The sequence below is a fragment of the Podarcis liolepis genome (assembly GCF_965112155.1).
Source record: "Podarcis liolepis genome assembly, chromosome: 11".
NCBI lineage: Eukaryota > Metazoa > Chordata > Lepidosauria > Squamata > Lacertidae > Podarcis > Podarcis liolepis.
The window spans coordinates 62442111-62457412 of NC_139565.1; the positions used below are offsets into that span (position 1 = coordinate 62442111).

Genomic DNA, 15302 nt, shown 5'->3' on the forward strand with positions numbered 1-15302 from the left:
TCCAAAGCTCTGCAACATGTTGCTTGAGATCCTTGCACAAGTTTTGCACAGCTTACAGGGCAGTCCACATAGGGCCAGCAGGAATTCTGGACTTCCTGGCTCTGCCACCAGCCTCCTGTAGATGTCCCTGTCCTTGAGGTGAAACCTTCCTGGTAGTGGCACTCTGTAGTGGAACACACTCCCTCAAAGAAGCACCTTATCCTCAGGTTCCAGTAGAAGAACTCTTTATTTTCCCCAAGCTTTTTAGATGACATTTCATTCCTAGTGGCTGTTAACGCTGCTTTTGTTATCTTGTGGAAATGCACAAAAAAAGGAGGCACCCAGTGATGTAAACAAGAAAGAGAAATGGAATCTCAAGGATTCTGAAAAAGAAGAGCATGATGGTGTTCAAGCAACCATTCCTTTTTAGCACCTTCGTGCTACCTTTGTAATTTTGCAGCCTTTTAGTCTAAGGGTTGTTTGTATTTAAATTTTTTAAAATTTGTTAGTTCTTGTGAACTACCGTGGGAATACTTTTGAAAAGTGGTTTAAAAATACATATAATAATTCTTCTGTTTGCTCCTTATGCTCATTCATGTAAAGTTGTGATGTAAAGCTCCCCTTGTGGCTTCCCGTTGCTGACAGTCTATGCTACTCTCCATAGCTCAAGGGCTGCCACTTAGAAGAGGGAACAAGCTTGTTTTTTCCTGCTCAAGAGGGTAGGACCCCAACCAATGGATTCAAGTTGCAGGAAAGGAGATTCCAGTTCAAAATCAGGAAGAACTTTGACAGTGGAACAGACACCTCCAGGAGGTGGTGGACTCTCCTTCCTTGGAATAATAATAATAATTTATTATTTCTACCCCGCCCATCTGGCTGGGCTTCCCCAGCCACTCTGGGCGGCTTTCAACAAAATATTAAAGTACCGTAATGCATCAAACATTAAAAGCTTCCCTAAACAGGGCTGCCTTCAGATGTCTTCTAAAACTCTGGTAGTTGTTTTTCTCTTTGACATCTGGTGGGAGGGTGTTCCACAGGGCAGGTGCCACCACCAAGAAGGCTCTCTGCCTGGTTCACTGTAACTTGGCTTCTTGCAATGAGGGAGCTGCCAGAAGGTCCTCGGCCCTGGACCTCAGTGTCTGGGCAGAATGATGGGGGTGGAGACGCTCCTTCAGGTATACTGGACCGAGGCTGCTTTGCGCTTTCAAGGTCAGCACCAACACTCTGAATTGTGCTTGGAAACGTACTGGGAGCCAGTGTAGGTCTTTCAAGACCAGTGTTATGTGGTCCCGGTAGCCGCTCCCAGTCACCAGTCTAGCTGCTACATTATGGATTAGTTGCCTTCAAAGGTAGCCCCACATAGAGCGCATTGCAGTAGTCCAAGCGGAAGATAACTAGAGCATGCACCACTCTGGCCAGACAGTCTGCGGGCAGGTAGGGTCTCAGCCTGCGTACCAGATGGAGCTGGTAGACAGCTGCCCTGGACACAGAATTGACCCGTGCCTCCATGGACAGCTGTGAGTCCAAAACGACTCCCAGGCTGCACACCTGGAAGAGGTTGGATGGCCATCTGTTAGGGATGCTTTAGTTGAGATTCCTGCATTGCAGGGGGTTGGACTAGATGACCCTTGGGGTCCTTTCCAACTCTGCAATTCTGTGATTCTATTATTTTCCCACACACTTCCACCCCCAGTGTTTATTCCAGGGGGCTGCTTGCCTGCATAAGTAGAATGCTGCCTCCCCTATGTTTCATATCCTGCTTTTCCTTATTAGGAACCTCGGGTTGGTTCTCCCCTTCCCCTTATTATCCCTGCAACAACCCTGAGGGGTAGGTTAGGCTGAGAGGCGGTGGCTGGCCCCCCAGGTCACAACCCAGGTTGTTTTAGTTGCTGTTGTTGACATGGACGGCCCCCAACCTGGACAGCCTGTTGATACTCAGGGCTGCTTAAAGCCTTGAGTGGTTCCTAGTCTAGCAGAAATAGTTGCTTAATTGCAAGCTTGCTCTGGCCAATTCTTCCTCGGCAGCAAGAAGTGTTGTGCTGTTTTTTATTGGGGGAAGGAGGATCTGCTTACCCTTCGGCTCCATCTGGTGCAGCAACGGCTCTTGCTAATTGCTCTGTGACGAGGGCAAGTTCCAGATTGTAACACACCTCAAAGTGCTGAGTCACTTCTCTGCTCTTGGCTGGCAGAAGTTGTTGCTGCCGCTGCCACCTCTTGTTAAACCCAAATGAACATTCAGTGGCTGGTTGGTCATCGGATTCCTTTTTGCACACAAACCACCGTGCCTAAAAGCAATGTTAGCAGTATATCCTCTGGTCCCATTTTTCGTGTGGTTTCAGATCCTCCTGAGATTGCACTAAGAAAACATGTCAGGTCCTGCACTGAATTTATGGCTGAGTGGAGGAATCTTACCTTTGGCAGTCATGAGGCTGAACTTATAAGAACATAGACCGCTGCCTTGCACTCTTGGCCCATTACCTTAGTATTGTCTACACTGACTGGCAGTACTTCTCTAGGGTTTCTGTCAGAGAACCTTTCCCAGGCCTATCAGGAGGCACATCTGCTTCCCCGAAACTCCAGAATCCATGATCAATTGCAGTTTTTTAACTTGGAAATCCAGTTTTCAAGTTGCACCTTTTGAACCATATGTCTGTGCTTCACCGAAAAGGCAGCAGCAGAGGAGCATGTGAGTTTCTCTTATTGCATACAACTGGAAAAATAGCATGGCCATAATTTTAGCGCACAAAACACCTGTGTTAGTGGATTTTTGCAATTCAAGAAGACCTTAACAGTCTGCTAATAGTGTGAGTTTTTGTAAGGGGGGGCAAGGGAGAACTAAAGGCCAAATCTTCTGCTACTGTTTGTTCATAGATTCTATACTTCCTAGTATAGAATATGTCCGTATTCATGTGTAGTGATGGTGCCTCTGCCAGCTGAGTGGAAGCTAATGTGGGTGTAGGTCTCAGGTTGCTTTGGTCTGTGCCAAGCAAACCATGCCTGAATTGTTAGTTCATTCCTCTTTTTACATGTTTATGCCTTTGAGTAACACGAGGATGGAGCCTGTTAAACTGTATAGCACTTGGCACGTTCTCCTTTGTTTGTCTTTTTGGAACTGCCCTGTGAGGCTAGTCCTTATTCCCACATTACAAACTGGGAGCGGCAGAAACAGGCGCATCTTGGCTCAGGACTCCCCAGGGGCGCTGACAGTTGGGAGTGGAAGGTGTCTTTCCTAGGTGCAGGTAAACACTGGATCAACCTGATCACAAATATTTGGCATGCTTCAGTTCTTATATAAAGAATTGTGAAAGAAATATACATGCCTCTGCAGAGTATATCCCTGGTGCAAAAATACAACAAAAGGGGTGTTTCAGTCCATTCTTTAGTCCATTCTTGGTTTGCATAATGGTAGCTGGTGTTGTGTGGTGTGGAATGCAGCCCACCATGCTAATCGCTGCAAGGTGTGTGGTCTTGTGCTCTGCCTGCTCCTTTAAGAAGCCCAAGGCAGGAGGCAGTGCCTCTTACCAAGTGATACCAGTCCCTCAACAGTGTCCTTATCGCCTCCTCTAGTCTACAGTTGGGACATGGGTGACGCTGTGGGTTAAACCACAGAGCCTAAGGCTTGCCGATAAGAAGGTCGGTGGTTCAGATCCCCGCAACAGGGTGAGCTCCTGTTGCTCGGCCCCTGCTCCTGCCAACCTAGCAGTTCGAAAGCATGTCAAAGTGCAAGTAGATAAATAGGTACCGCTCCGGTGGGAAGTTAACGGCATTTCTGTGCGCTGCTCTGGTTCGCCAGAAGCGGCTTCATCATGCTGGCCACATGACCTGGAAGCTGTACGCCAGCTCCCTCGGCCAGTAAAGCGAGATGAGCGCCGCAATCCCAGAGTCGGCCATGACTGGACCTAATGGTCAGGGGTCCCTTTACCTTTACCCTTTAGTCTACAATTGAATTGCTTTTCCATTCTCTCTCTGCCCGTTCAAAGTATATGTGGTGGTCCTCCAACAAAGTGGGCAGAGGTAGCGAGATGGGAGGGGGAGGGATCCAGATACTTCCTATCTTATAATCTCCATCAGTTGCGTTTCACACCTGTCCAAGCCCAACCTGCTTTAGCAAACCTGTGCACAGCATTAGACAGCAGAATATATTTGCAGTGTCTCCTAAAGCAGGGCTGGGGAAACTCCCAAGCCCATGGGGCAAATATGGACCCCAAACTTCTCTGTCTGGCCCTTGGAACTCTCTGCAGACCACACCCCTCACCGTACCCTCCTTAAGTTCTTGTTTCTAGGCAGAATGTGTGCTTGTACGTGATAAACGTGTCTTGCTTGCCTGGATGGAGGGAGGTGTTTGTGTGTAGAAGCCTCTGGCTTCTATGTGCAGAGATTCACACCCACTCACTCCTGGCTCTGCCCCTGCCCACCACCTGGTGTGCAGCCCCTGGATGAAATGTGGGCTGCGACAGGCTCCCCACCCCAAAAGATGCTCCTGAATCAGACGCGGAACTGCAGCTTCTTCCCAGAACTGTCCTGTTCTTCCTTCACTTCCTTGCTTTTTCCTTCTGAAAGTGTTGCCGCTGCTTCTCTGCTGAGTGTGGTGCAGCTGACTAGCCCACCCTAAGATCCAGCTCCGCTTGGAACCAGGGTGAAAATTGCAGCAGTTGTTCTACTCGTCTGCTTCCTTCCCCTCCTCTTTTTGTGGTGCTCAGGCCCTGCTGCAGGCGGACACTGGCAACCTGTGCTGACAAAGCAGCAGACAGCAAAACCTGCCTGGCAAGGGAAAGGATTGCTTCAGAACATGCAGCCTGCCCGTTGCCAAGGGAGGAGCTGTACTCTGCTTCATCACGTCTCTGCCATTTACAGAAAAGGGGGAAAAAACTGCTCCAGCACAAGCGGAGCCACGAGATTCTGCTTCTGGCTGCCAGAATCTCAGCCCAAACACCACCTAGTGTGCAGAGATGGTGAATGATGAGCCAGCAGTGGCACTGGCCACGGTTCGTTTCAAGGCTGGCCATTGCCCCGTGACCCACTTTGCTGGCTTCTCATTGCAGCCTGGCGGCTGAATTGCAGCTGAGCTGTGATTTGAGCAGGACGTTGCCTTTCCATGTTGATAAGGACGTTTAATTTTAAAATAACATCCTCAGCACTTGAGGGCAAGGAGGTAGGCTTGCTCCAGGCCAGCGTCCGGTATCTGAGATTGCCTAACAGCTGAAATTCATCCTGCAAGCAGAGATCTCAGAGTGTCGAGGCAGACTTTGAAATAAAGACCTGGACTACCACCTGCTTCTCCAGTTTTAGGTATGGAAAGGAAGGGTAGAGTAGGTAGAATGAAAAGCAAATGGGGGTAGCCAATTGTGCAATGTGGGTTGGCCGCCCCTAAGTATCATCCCCTAGAATATGCTGGCTCCTTTATTTTTAATTTCCTAATGGATGCTTAATGAGGAAGTACTTTGAGCTTATAGGGATGCAGGTGGGATAAACCACAGAGCCTAGGACTTGCCAATCAGAAGGTTGGCGGTTCGAATCCCTGTGACAGGGTGAGCTCCCGTTGCTCGGTCCCTGCTCCTTCCAACCTAGCAGTTCTAAAGCACGTCAAAGTGCAAGTAGATAAATAGGTACCGCTCCGGCGGGAAGGTAAACGGCGTTTCCGTGCGCTGCTCTGGTTCGCCCGAAGCAGCTTAGTCATGCTGGCCACATGACCCGGAAGCTGTACGCCGGCTCCCTCGGCCAGTAAAGTGAGATGAGCGCCGCAACCTCAGAGTCGGCCACGACTGGACCTAAGGGTCAGGGGTCCCTTTACCTTTACTTTGAGCTTGGTTCGGGAAGAGATAGTGTTAAGAAGAATTTTAAACAGTGTCCACATTGGGCCGTGAAATGCTAGGGTACTTGTGCCCCTGCATCTTGGCTGTGAACTAGTTCAGATTTCCCCACCATTCACACCTACCCTTCACTGGAGACCACAACTGGGGCAACAGGCTGTTATCAAAGCCTGATGCAAACCTCTTGCTTCAGAGGCTTTAGCAGTTATGTGGAGGGCTGAAGGGAACATACAGATCGCCTTTCCAGCATCTGGCATTGCTCAGCTTTGCAGCCATTGCGAAAGGAGAATGCTTGGAGTTGTCTAGGTTGGCATGTAGAGATTTTCTACCTTTTCTTTCTCTTTTGCCAACTGTTTTAGTGTGTCCTGTTCACAACTTGAGGCTAATTGAACCTCTTTTTTTATTATTTTGCTGACTCAGGAGACTGACAAAGAGTGAGCGCTCCAGAGCTTCATCAGCTGCCTGGCTGCCTCAAATGCTCTGCCTGGGTGTGCCACAAGATGTGCGTGCATCCAGAAATGGCAGGTGTAAATGGCAGGAGACCCGATGAGTGTCCCTCCTATGGGTCAACTGCATTTGTAGGCATTATTTGTTTTGGGGTAAAAACTTTCACCATCAGGCTGCTCCGGTATCTGTTCTTCACCCATCCCCATAAATGTCTGTCTGGAGAAGAGTTACCGTCTTTTTCTTCCTCCATGGAAAATGGGCTCTCAATCCTGCACTGATTGGTACCTTAAGGTGGTAAAGAGGAGGAATTATTTCATGGGAAGAAATTCCTGTGCATCTCCTGGAACCAGAATAGAAACCTCCAGCTCTGAGCTGTTGCCATGGAAACAATCTGGGAATGTCCTCCCACCCTCCTTTATTATTAATGGGGAATCTTCCCTGGTAAATGAAAGGAAACTCTCAAATTCAGATGCTTGTCAAAGCCACGATGTCCTCAGCCAGCAGGGTCCAGCTGCTGCTGCTGCTGTTGCAAGTTCAGAGGGAATCCCACGGCTTATGCAATTGATGTCACGTTCCCAAGGCACCGCTGTGCTTAGTGCTGGAAAAGCCTATCTGGAGGGAGGAGGGGGCCTCCACCACAACACCATCGCCTGGCCTCACACTGCCCTTTTTGCAAGTGGAAACATAGGGTGCTTGTGCATTCCAGAAAGCTGTTTTCGTTCAGTCGTGTCCGACTCTTCATGACCCCATGGACCAGAGCACGCCAGGCAGTCCTGTCTTCTACTGCCTCCTGCAGTTTGGTCAAACTCATGCTGGTAGCTTCGAGAACACTGTCCAACCATCTCGTCCTCTGTCGTCCCCTTCTCCTTGTGCCCTCCATCTTTCCCAACATCAGGGTCTTTCTAGAGTCTGCTAAAGAGTGCAACACATTCCCTAAATGTGTATTAAGCACTACCACACTGCTGAATAATAGTCACCCATCAAACAGACTTCAACATACAGCTCCTGTATTTTATAGGTATTATGGTAGCTCTCTTATGAGCGCTGTAAATGTTTTGTCAACCACATGGATTTGCTTTGGAATTGGTGCTTTAAATTTTGGTGGTGAGGGTGCTGTTTATCATTAAAAATAAAAAATGGTACATTGATTCTAAAAACCGTATTTGATATGGTTTGAATATACTTCTGTGTGTTCCTTTTCTGTAATGTAATCATTTCTGATCTTCCCAGCCACCCACACCCAATCTTCTAAATTGATACTGTGGGGGGGGGGTGATTATGTAACATTTCTGAATGTGAGGTCATGTGGGTGTCTTCTGAGATGAAAGAAACAGCTCTTTGCTCAATTTCTAACTGGCTTGAGAGACCACAAATGTGAAACAGACTATTGGCTGCTGCCGTGCCTTCTAGGAACCTGAGGATTTCCCCCAGCAAAGATATATCAGCCCCGCAGCTTGCTCTGGAGCTCTGCCGGAACGCTAATGTGCAAGCATGTTCCTGCCAGGCTGGTGTGACCATTAGCAGCACCCCTGGGTGCCCCGTGGGGAGGCAGGGATGCCCTAGACAGCGAAGTGGACGAAGAATCCCTTGCTTGCATAAAGAGCTGCTTGATGAGGACTCTTCTCCTCAAAATAGCCTTCAGCTGTACACTGCCTGCTGACTTCACCCATCGATTACATCACCCTGCTGTTGCTCTTTTACTCACAAGTCGCTCTGAACCGCCTCCGCTGAAAAACATGTTGGTGGTTCTATTATTATCACCATCATCGATTTATTAATTGCATTCTAAGCATCCGTCTCAGGGCAAATGGCACATGAGATAATTAGAAACAGTTTAAAACACAAAAGCATGGCATGCATTTAAAATGAGACGAAACATCTGTGGTGAGCTTTTGTCACCTGCAAACCGGCCCATGGAGAGTGCTGTCCGAGGGAGTGTCTCTGCTTCTGTGGCTCTTCAGACGGGGCCACAGATGTGCCATTGCTGGCTGGTGTTCTGTTTACATATAACCCCCAGTTTAAAACAGCTGTGCTGGCTGTCAGTTCATTTCCAGCCCCAAGTCAAGGTGCTCATGTTCGTGTTGAACGAACCCAAATACCTGAAAAAGCACCTCCTTCCCTACAGACCCTCTCGGGTGCTGAGATCAGCAGAGGGGACCCTCTTGGGAGTTCCTCTGCCCTCAGAGGCTCAGGGAGGTGGCAGCCCAGGAGAAGACATTTCTCTGTGGCGGTCCCTACGAGATGCAGCTGCCACCTTCCTTCTATAGCTTCCAGTGAAGCACCTCCTTGCTCTTGACACTTGAGGTCTGTGCTTTTAGGAGCCATCTTATTTTTGTGATTGTGAGGTGTTTCAAACTGTTCGTAATATCATGTGTTAATGTTGTGCCCACCTTGGTAGCTTTGGGTGAATCACCGCCATCATCACATGCACCCATCCTATTTCCCCATCTTCTGGTTCAATAAAAGGAGGTCATCTATTGGGGGGCCTGGATGAGTTGGCTTCTGGTGCTGGTCATTGTGGACAGGATGGTGCTGGAGGGGTTGGTGGCCTGACTCTGCATGAGGCGTTGCCTCCCTCCCTGTGTTCTTCAACTGTCCTTTTAAGAAAGTGACCATCTGCTTGTTTTCAAATGCATTGGGCTGAAATGTCCAGTGCTCACTCCAAATCACAATCTTCCACTTTTGGGGTTGGAAACTCCTTCAGCTATAAATAGCAAAGCCATGTTCACGTATGTTATTTCTAAGCACACACACATCTTTTGTTTTTTAATCTTCATGCAGTCGCCTAGTTGCTGCTACCACTTCCTGAGCCAGGCCTGCTGGAGGGTTTTCCTTGCCTGCTAGAGCCGCTGGTGTGCTCCTAGGAGACGTGAGAGTTCTCCCATCATGCAAGCCTACTTCAGGCAAAAGCCAAGGGGAATCCTGTTCTCAGAGAATTGGCCATGCTGCTGTTGCGCTAACCCTTTTAAACATTTCTGTAGTGGCCTTTTCTGGTGAATTCTGTCCACCTTGTCATTTGCCTTTTTTCATAGTTGTGCATTTAAAAAGCTGTGCATGGGAGGTGCATTAACTCAGCTGGGTGCAGCTGCTGAATGAGAAGTCTGTGTTAGCACATAGACCTTCCAGAAGCCATTAATGACCTGGAGCTGGCAGAGGGCCTTCTCGGTAGTGGCGCCTGCCCTGTGGAACGCCCTCCCAGCAGATGTCAAGGCAATAAACAACTATTTTACTTTTAAAAGACAACTGAAGGCGGCACTGTTTAGGGAAGTTTTTAATGTCTGATGCTGTATTGTTTTTAATATTCGGTTGGAAACTGCCCAGAGTGGCTGGGGAAACCCAGCCAGATAGGCGGGGTATCAATAATAAATTATTATTACTATTATTATTGGAAGGTCAGAACTGGAGTTGGTCTCACTAGATTTGGTTATGCCACGTGGTGCCACTTTGAAACACTAGCTGTTGCGTATAAAGGTGTTGCTTGAAGCTGCACTAAACTGCTAGGTTCACAGATAACCAGTACTGTACTTTGAGTGTCTCCAAAACTATCTGGATTGGGCCACAGTAGTTTTCTAATATTATAATGCTTTTAAAAGTTATGAAATGCCAGTTTCCCTGGTCTTGCCCAGAAATTTATTATTTATCATGTATTACATTGTTATGTTCTGCCTTTCCTCCAAGGCACTTGAGATGGCACACAAGGCTATATACCGTATTTTTCGCTCTATAACACGCACCCGACCATAACACGCACATAGTTTTTAGAGGAGGAAAATCCGTAGGCATGCCGCCCGTAGGCATTCCCTCCATAACACGCACAGACATTTCCCCTTACTTTTTAGGAGGAAAAAAGTGAGTGTTATGGTGCAAAAAATATGGTATACCCCATTTCCTCCTTGAACAATCACTACCATTTATTCTAACCTAAGGCCAACCTGTGAACTTTGTGGCTGAGCTTTGTACCCAGGTTTCCACAGTCCAAGTCTGCCAATGTTTTTTTAGGATGTTGTGTATGACTTCTAAAATCTTCTGTTGGGATACAGTTTCCCCTCTTCTTGAGGCTCCGTTATCTAATAACTGGAGGTTTCCCACATTTTTCATGGATGCAGTATTAATGGACTTTGTTAGGGCTTGGACTAGAGGACCTGTTCCTTTTTCGACATCACCGTTCAAGTTTTTAGTCCATGCATTTACAACTTATTCCAGCTCTTCACCCCTTGAGCTCTGCGGCTTGCCCCTTTCCCCCTCTTCCTGTGATTCTTACTTTCTAATTCCAACTCTGCAAAATATTTCTGTAGCCACTACTCCTATGCCTTCTCTTGCTTGCAAACGTCTTGTGGTTGTCGCTTCATTCTTACCATAAAGCTCCCCCTTCCAACATGGCCAGCCGCCTTCTCTCTTGCTGCCCACCATCCCCAGGCGAGGTCCTCACTCCCGTGACACTCAGTCTGTCCAGCTCCAAACTCAGCGTCACCAAATGTGGAGGTAGTGGAACAGCATGGGTGTGAATTTTTTGCTGCTGCTCTGCTGAGCTTAACAAGTGTTTAAATTTGGGGTTTTGTTCTCTGTTCCAGGCGCATATTAAATTTCCTATGGACTACCCATATTCACCACCTACCTTCAGATTCCTGACCAAAATGTGGCATCCCAACATTTATGAGGTAGGTGTCTTTCGTGGTGTCAAAATTTCAACTGCTGTGGCCTCCTTCCTTACCAGGGCATCAAAACCTCCCCTTTCTCCTCCTTTCTCTTTCTCTCCGTCATTGTCTTCTCTCCCCACCTCCCCATATTTAATCCTTCTTCACCGCCATGAAGATAAATGGGACTATCTGGAGCACTTGAAGTGAGAACTGAGACTGAAATCCAAGCGGTAGCCTTGCCTGGTCCTTTTCTCCTCCATGACACACTTGGCTCTTGCTCCTGCTGCAACAGCTTCCTCTTCTCTCTCCTGCAAAAGCAGGATTAGGGGTTGGCTGTTTCTTTGTTTCCATCCATGCTGCTGTCCTGGGCTTCTTAACTTGTGTGCTCTCTGATGGGTTGGCCTGTCAGAAGGTGTGAACTTAGCCTTAAGGTCAGAGAGGCCAAACACTCTCCACTTGTGGACTTACATGTTCAACCTTGTCTCCGGCCTCTTGAAGGAGGAGAGCAACAGCCCAGCTGCTCTGCATCTCCCCCCCAAGTCTCGTATTTCTTGCTGCCATTCCCACTAACGGGGGATATGGCAGAGCACCAGAGCCTCTGAGCTTTGCTCTTTTTAAAGGGGTGTTCATCTGCAGAGCCAGAATGGCAGAATTAAACTCTTCTTTAATGTCAGGTTTGCCAGCTGGCCTCTAGTATCTCACCCCCTTTTATTGGAGCAAAAGGGTTTTTTTCTGCTTAGGCAGGAAACTCCTAAATCAGGAAGTGCAGATGGCAACTTTATTCCCTTTTTTCGGAGAGCTCTGGCTCCCCCTTCTGGAATACTGTGGTTTTGGAACACTGCTTAAAGAAATAAATGTATATTTTTACAAGGGGTTGCAGGAAGCACTTTGAGGGGAGTTGCTTAAGCAGTGGTTAATATTTTGTATTCTTAAGGTTGGAAGTGTATATTTTCTTGGTGGCTAACATTTGAAAGTGCACCCTTCCCTCTAGTGAGAAAGGTTCAGTTCAGGACATAACCAGATAAGTAGAGGCGTGTATGTGTGGTCGAGGGTTTTCTGTATTATTGTGGGCCACTCTGTATTAGGGCTGGGCGATATCTGATTTTCAGCATTGTGATACATCACCAGCTAAACATCACATTAGACCACGATGTCTGAAATAAGGATGGAACACTGGCTTCATGGTTTTTCCCGTATCACGATTTCTGCAAGCTCTTGTAATTTGCTGTCCCCTGCAGGAGGCAGGGGAGAGTTGAGCCGGCAGAATTAACGGGCTGTAGAAATTGAGAGAAGCAATGGCTGGCTTCACGGTTTCCCCCATTGTGGTTTTTGCATAGCATACACACATACGCATCGTGATTCGCGATATATTGCCAGGTCAAAAATATGCAACCAATATCACAATATGGACTGGACTGTATCGATATATTGCTCAGCCCTGCTCTGTATACTCTGCAGAAGGTGTTTTGTCCGTTGCATCAGCTGACTTCCTGTGTGTGTATTCTCTTTTGGTAGAATGGAGATGTATGTATTTCAATCCTTCACCCACCTGTAGATGACCCTCAAAGTGGAGAGCTGCCATCTGAAAGGTGGAACCCAACCCAGAATGTCAGGTAAGGCCCTTCAGAGAGAGGATTCTGTACCAATGCACAACTCAGTTCTGGAGCTGGGGGTCCTCCTTCTCTAGTGACATTACGTTTTCTAACCTGCAAATAAGAAGTGTTGGGTACCACCAGATAACCTTTTATGGATTGTCCACGTGATGCTCCCCAGATGTTCTGGACCCCGACTCTCATCCTCCCTGCCTGTTGGCTGTGCTGGCTGAGGGCTGATGGGAACTGTAGTCTAGCAGCAGCTGGGGGGGCATCGTGTTGGCTTTGCTTCTTCAAACCCTGAACCCCAGATCTGCAGCAGACACTTGGGTTCCATCTTTTTTATTATTCATTCATTTATTTATTATCTTTTAAGCATGAGCTGTGGTCACACACAAGTCCAGAAGCTCAGGGGGGTTTAGTGTGGCAGTGGTGGCTGTTATTATTTATTGTGAGGCTCATGAGAGAGTTGACAGGGTCATGCACCAGCAGAATAGTAAAGTAAAGCATCGGGTCTGAGGAACCAGGCATCTGTGTCCTGGGTGCAGAGATCTTCAGTACCTCATTGCTGTGTAAGAACTCCTGCCAGCACCCCACAAAGAAGTTCAGCTGTAGTCTCCATGGAAGATTGCTTTGCCTGTCCTGAACGTACAAAAATAGTGGTTGGGGTTAAGGCTGCAAGCTTCAAATTGGGGATGAGCCCCCAAGATGTTGTGAGATGCCCATCAATCTCAAGGCAAAGTGACCAGGTGGCCAGAGGTGATGGGGATTGCAGCCCAACAATACCTAAAGGGCCCTTGCTTTAAATGGCAGGCTAGAATCCACTTGATCCCTGCAAGTGAGAAATTCCCCTCCAGTGTGGTTGCTCTGTGACAAAACCTGTTCAGAATCACAACCTGCTGTTCATCCTTGCAGGTGCAGATTTGCCCAATGCTGTGGCCCTGATTCTTTCTTTCTTTCTTCTTCTTCCCCTTCCCCTTCGCCATCTTCTTCTTCTTCTTCTTCTTCCTTCTCCTTCTCCTCCTCCTCATGCTTTTTCCCAGGACTATCCTACTGAGCGTCATCTCTTTGCTTAATGAGCCCAACACCTTCTCTCCGGCGAACGTCGATGCTTCGGTCATGTTCAGGAAATGGAGGGACAGCAAAGGCAAAGACAAAGAATATGCTGAGATCATTCGGTAAGCCAGGCAGAACCCGGCTCTCACTCCAGCTGGGTGGGATATCCCAACGGGGGCGGTCGGCTCTCCTTTCTGGGGCCAAACCTTCAGGAATGTGTGAGAAGAGCAAAGCCCCCTCCTGGTCCAGACCATTGGCCTCAGCAATATTTTAGAGGCCTTTCCCACCTCTGCTGTGTGGGAGCATGAACTGGAAGATCTTGGCCTCTGCTCTGGTCCCTCTCCCAGCAGCCTGGCCTGGGAGCCAGATTTTCATTTGGGGTGTTTGTGGCCTCACATGCCCCTCCTCTCCCTCTCTTACCGGTGCGCCCTTCCACATGGCCTTTCTGTGTGACACCTCTGCCTTTTCGCTTGCAGTTTCCCCTCCTTGCTGGACGCGAAACTCCCAGAGAGTCGCAGTGCACCTAAACCTAAAAGGGGAAGCTGTTCCTCTTTTTTGTCTCTCCATCTCTGGCTGCTACGTCCAGGCAAGCCGGTGGGACTGTGCTGGCACCAGGCAAATGGACAAGAGCATTAACACGCTTTCTGTGTTCTGTGAACAGATTCAGAGTCCTCTTAAATCTCACCACCATCAGACCAAAACAATTCCCTAAGGAAAAACTAAGATATCGGAGCAGTGGGTGGAGACCCTGTGTGCCTCCAGCTTTTGCTGGTCCCCAATCTGTGGTCCAGGATGATGGCAGTTGTACTCCAGCAACAGCTGGGGACGGGACGGGACACAGATCCCTTAGCCCTGCTATAGAAGCTTCCTTACACAGGCCAAGTTTGGAGGCAGTAGCCAGGGATCCTGTGACAATACCAGCAAAGCCTGACCTGCTGTGCCCCAGAACTATTGCCTGGCTCAGTGGCCATTGTTTTTTCCTGTACGCCGACCTTGGGCTTCAGGAGACGGCCAGCCACAGAAGGGAGAGGGGCTGTCAGGTATCTCTGGTGCTCTCAAAATGTGGCACAGATTTGCACAGGTTCTTCACACAGCACATAGTTATGGAGGCAGTGATGGCCACCAAATTGGATGGATAATGATGATGATGATGATGATGATGATAATAATAATAATTTATTTATATATATGCCCATCTGGCTGAGTTTTCCCACCACTCTGGGTGGCTTCCAATCGAGTGTTAAAAACAATACAGCATTAAATATTAAAAACTTTCCTAAACAGCCTTCGGATGTCTTCTAAAAGTCTGGTAGTTGTTGTTCTCTTTGACATCTGGTGGGAGGGCATTCTACAGGGCGGGTGCCACCACCGAGAAGGCCTTCTGCCTGCTTCCCTGTAACCTCACTTCCTGCAGTGAGGGAACTGTCAGAAGGCCCTCGGCACTGGACCTCAGTGTCCAGGCTGAACGATGGGGGTGGAGATGCTCCTTCAGGTATACAGGAGATTAGACAAAATTGCTGAGCCCTATTGATGGCTACTAGCCACAATGGCTATGCTGCAGTAGGAGGCAGAGTAATGCTTCTGAACACCAGTTGCTGGAAATCACAGAAGAGGAGAGGGCTGCTTTTGTGCTCAAATTCTGCTTGCTGGGTTCCCATTGGCATCTGGTTGGCCCACTGTGAAAATCCAGAGGCTGGATTAGATGGGCCATTGGCCTGATCCAGCAGGCTCTGCTTAAATTCTTACCTTCTGCCCTGCAACCAGGCGAAGGGGGCTCCTAG

General features: G+C 48.3%; 1 protein-coding gene across 2 annotated transcripts in view; it reads left to right on the plus strand.

Moving 5' to 3' along the window:
* Positions 1 to 15302, plus strand: part of UBE2R2 (ubiquitin conjugating enzyme E2 R2) — a 60633-nt gene that overhangs the window by 37298 nt on the left and 8033 nt on the right. For both annotated transcript variants that reach the window (XM_083466239.1, XM_083466240.1), the window contains exons 2-4: positions 10808 to 10894; positions 12389 to 12486; positions 13509 to 13643. In XM_083466239.1, the coding sequence (XP_083322365.1) occupies positions 10808 to 10894; positions 12389 to 12486; positions 13509 to 13643 (320 nt within the window). The remainder of the gene's footprint in view (positions 1 to 10807; positions 10895 to 12388; positions 12487 to 13508; positions 13644 to 15302) is intronic.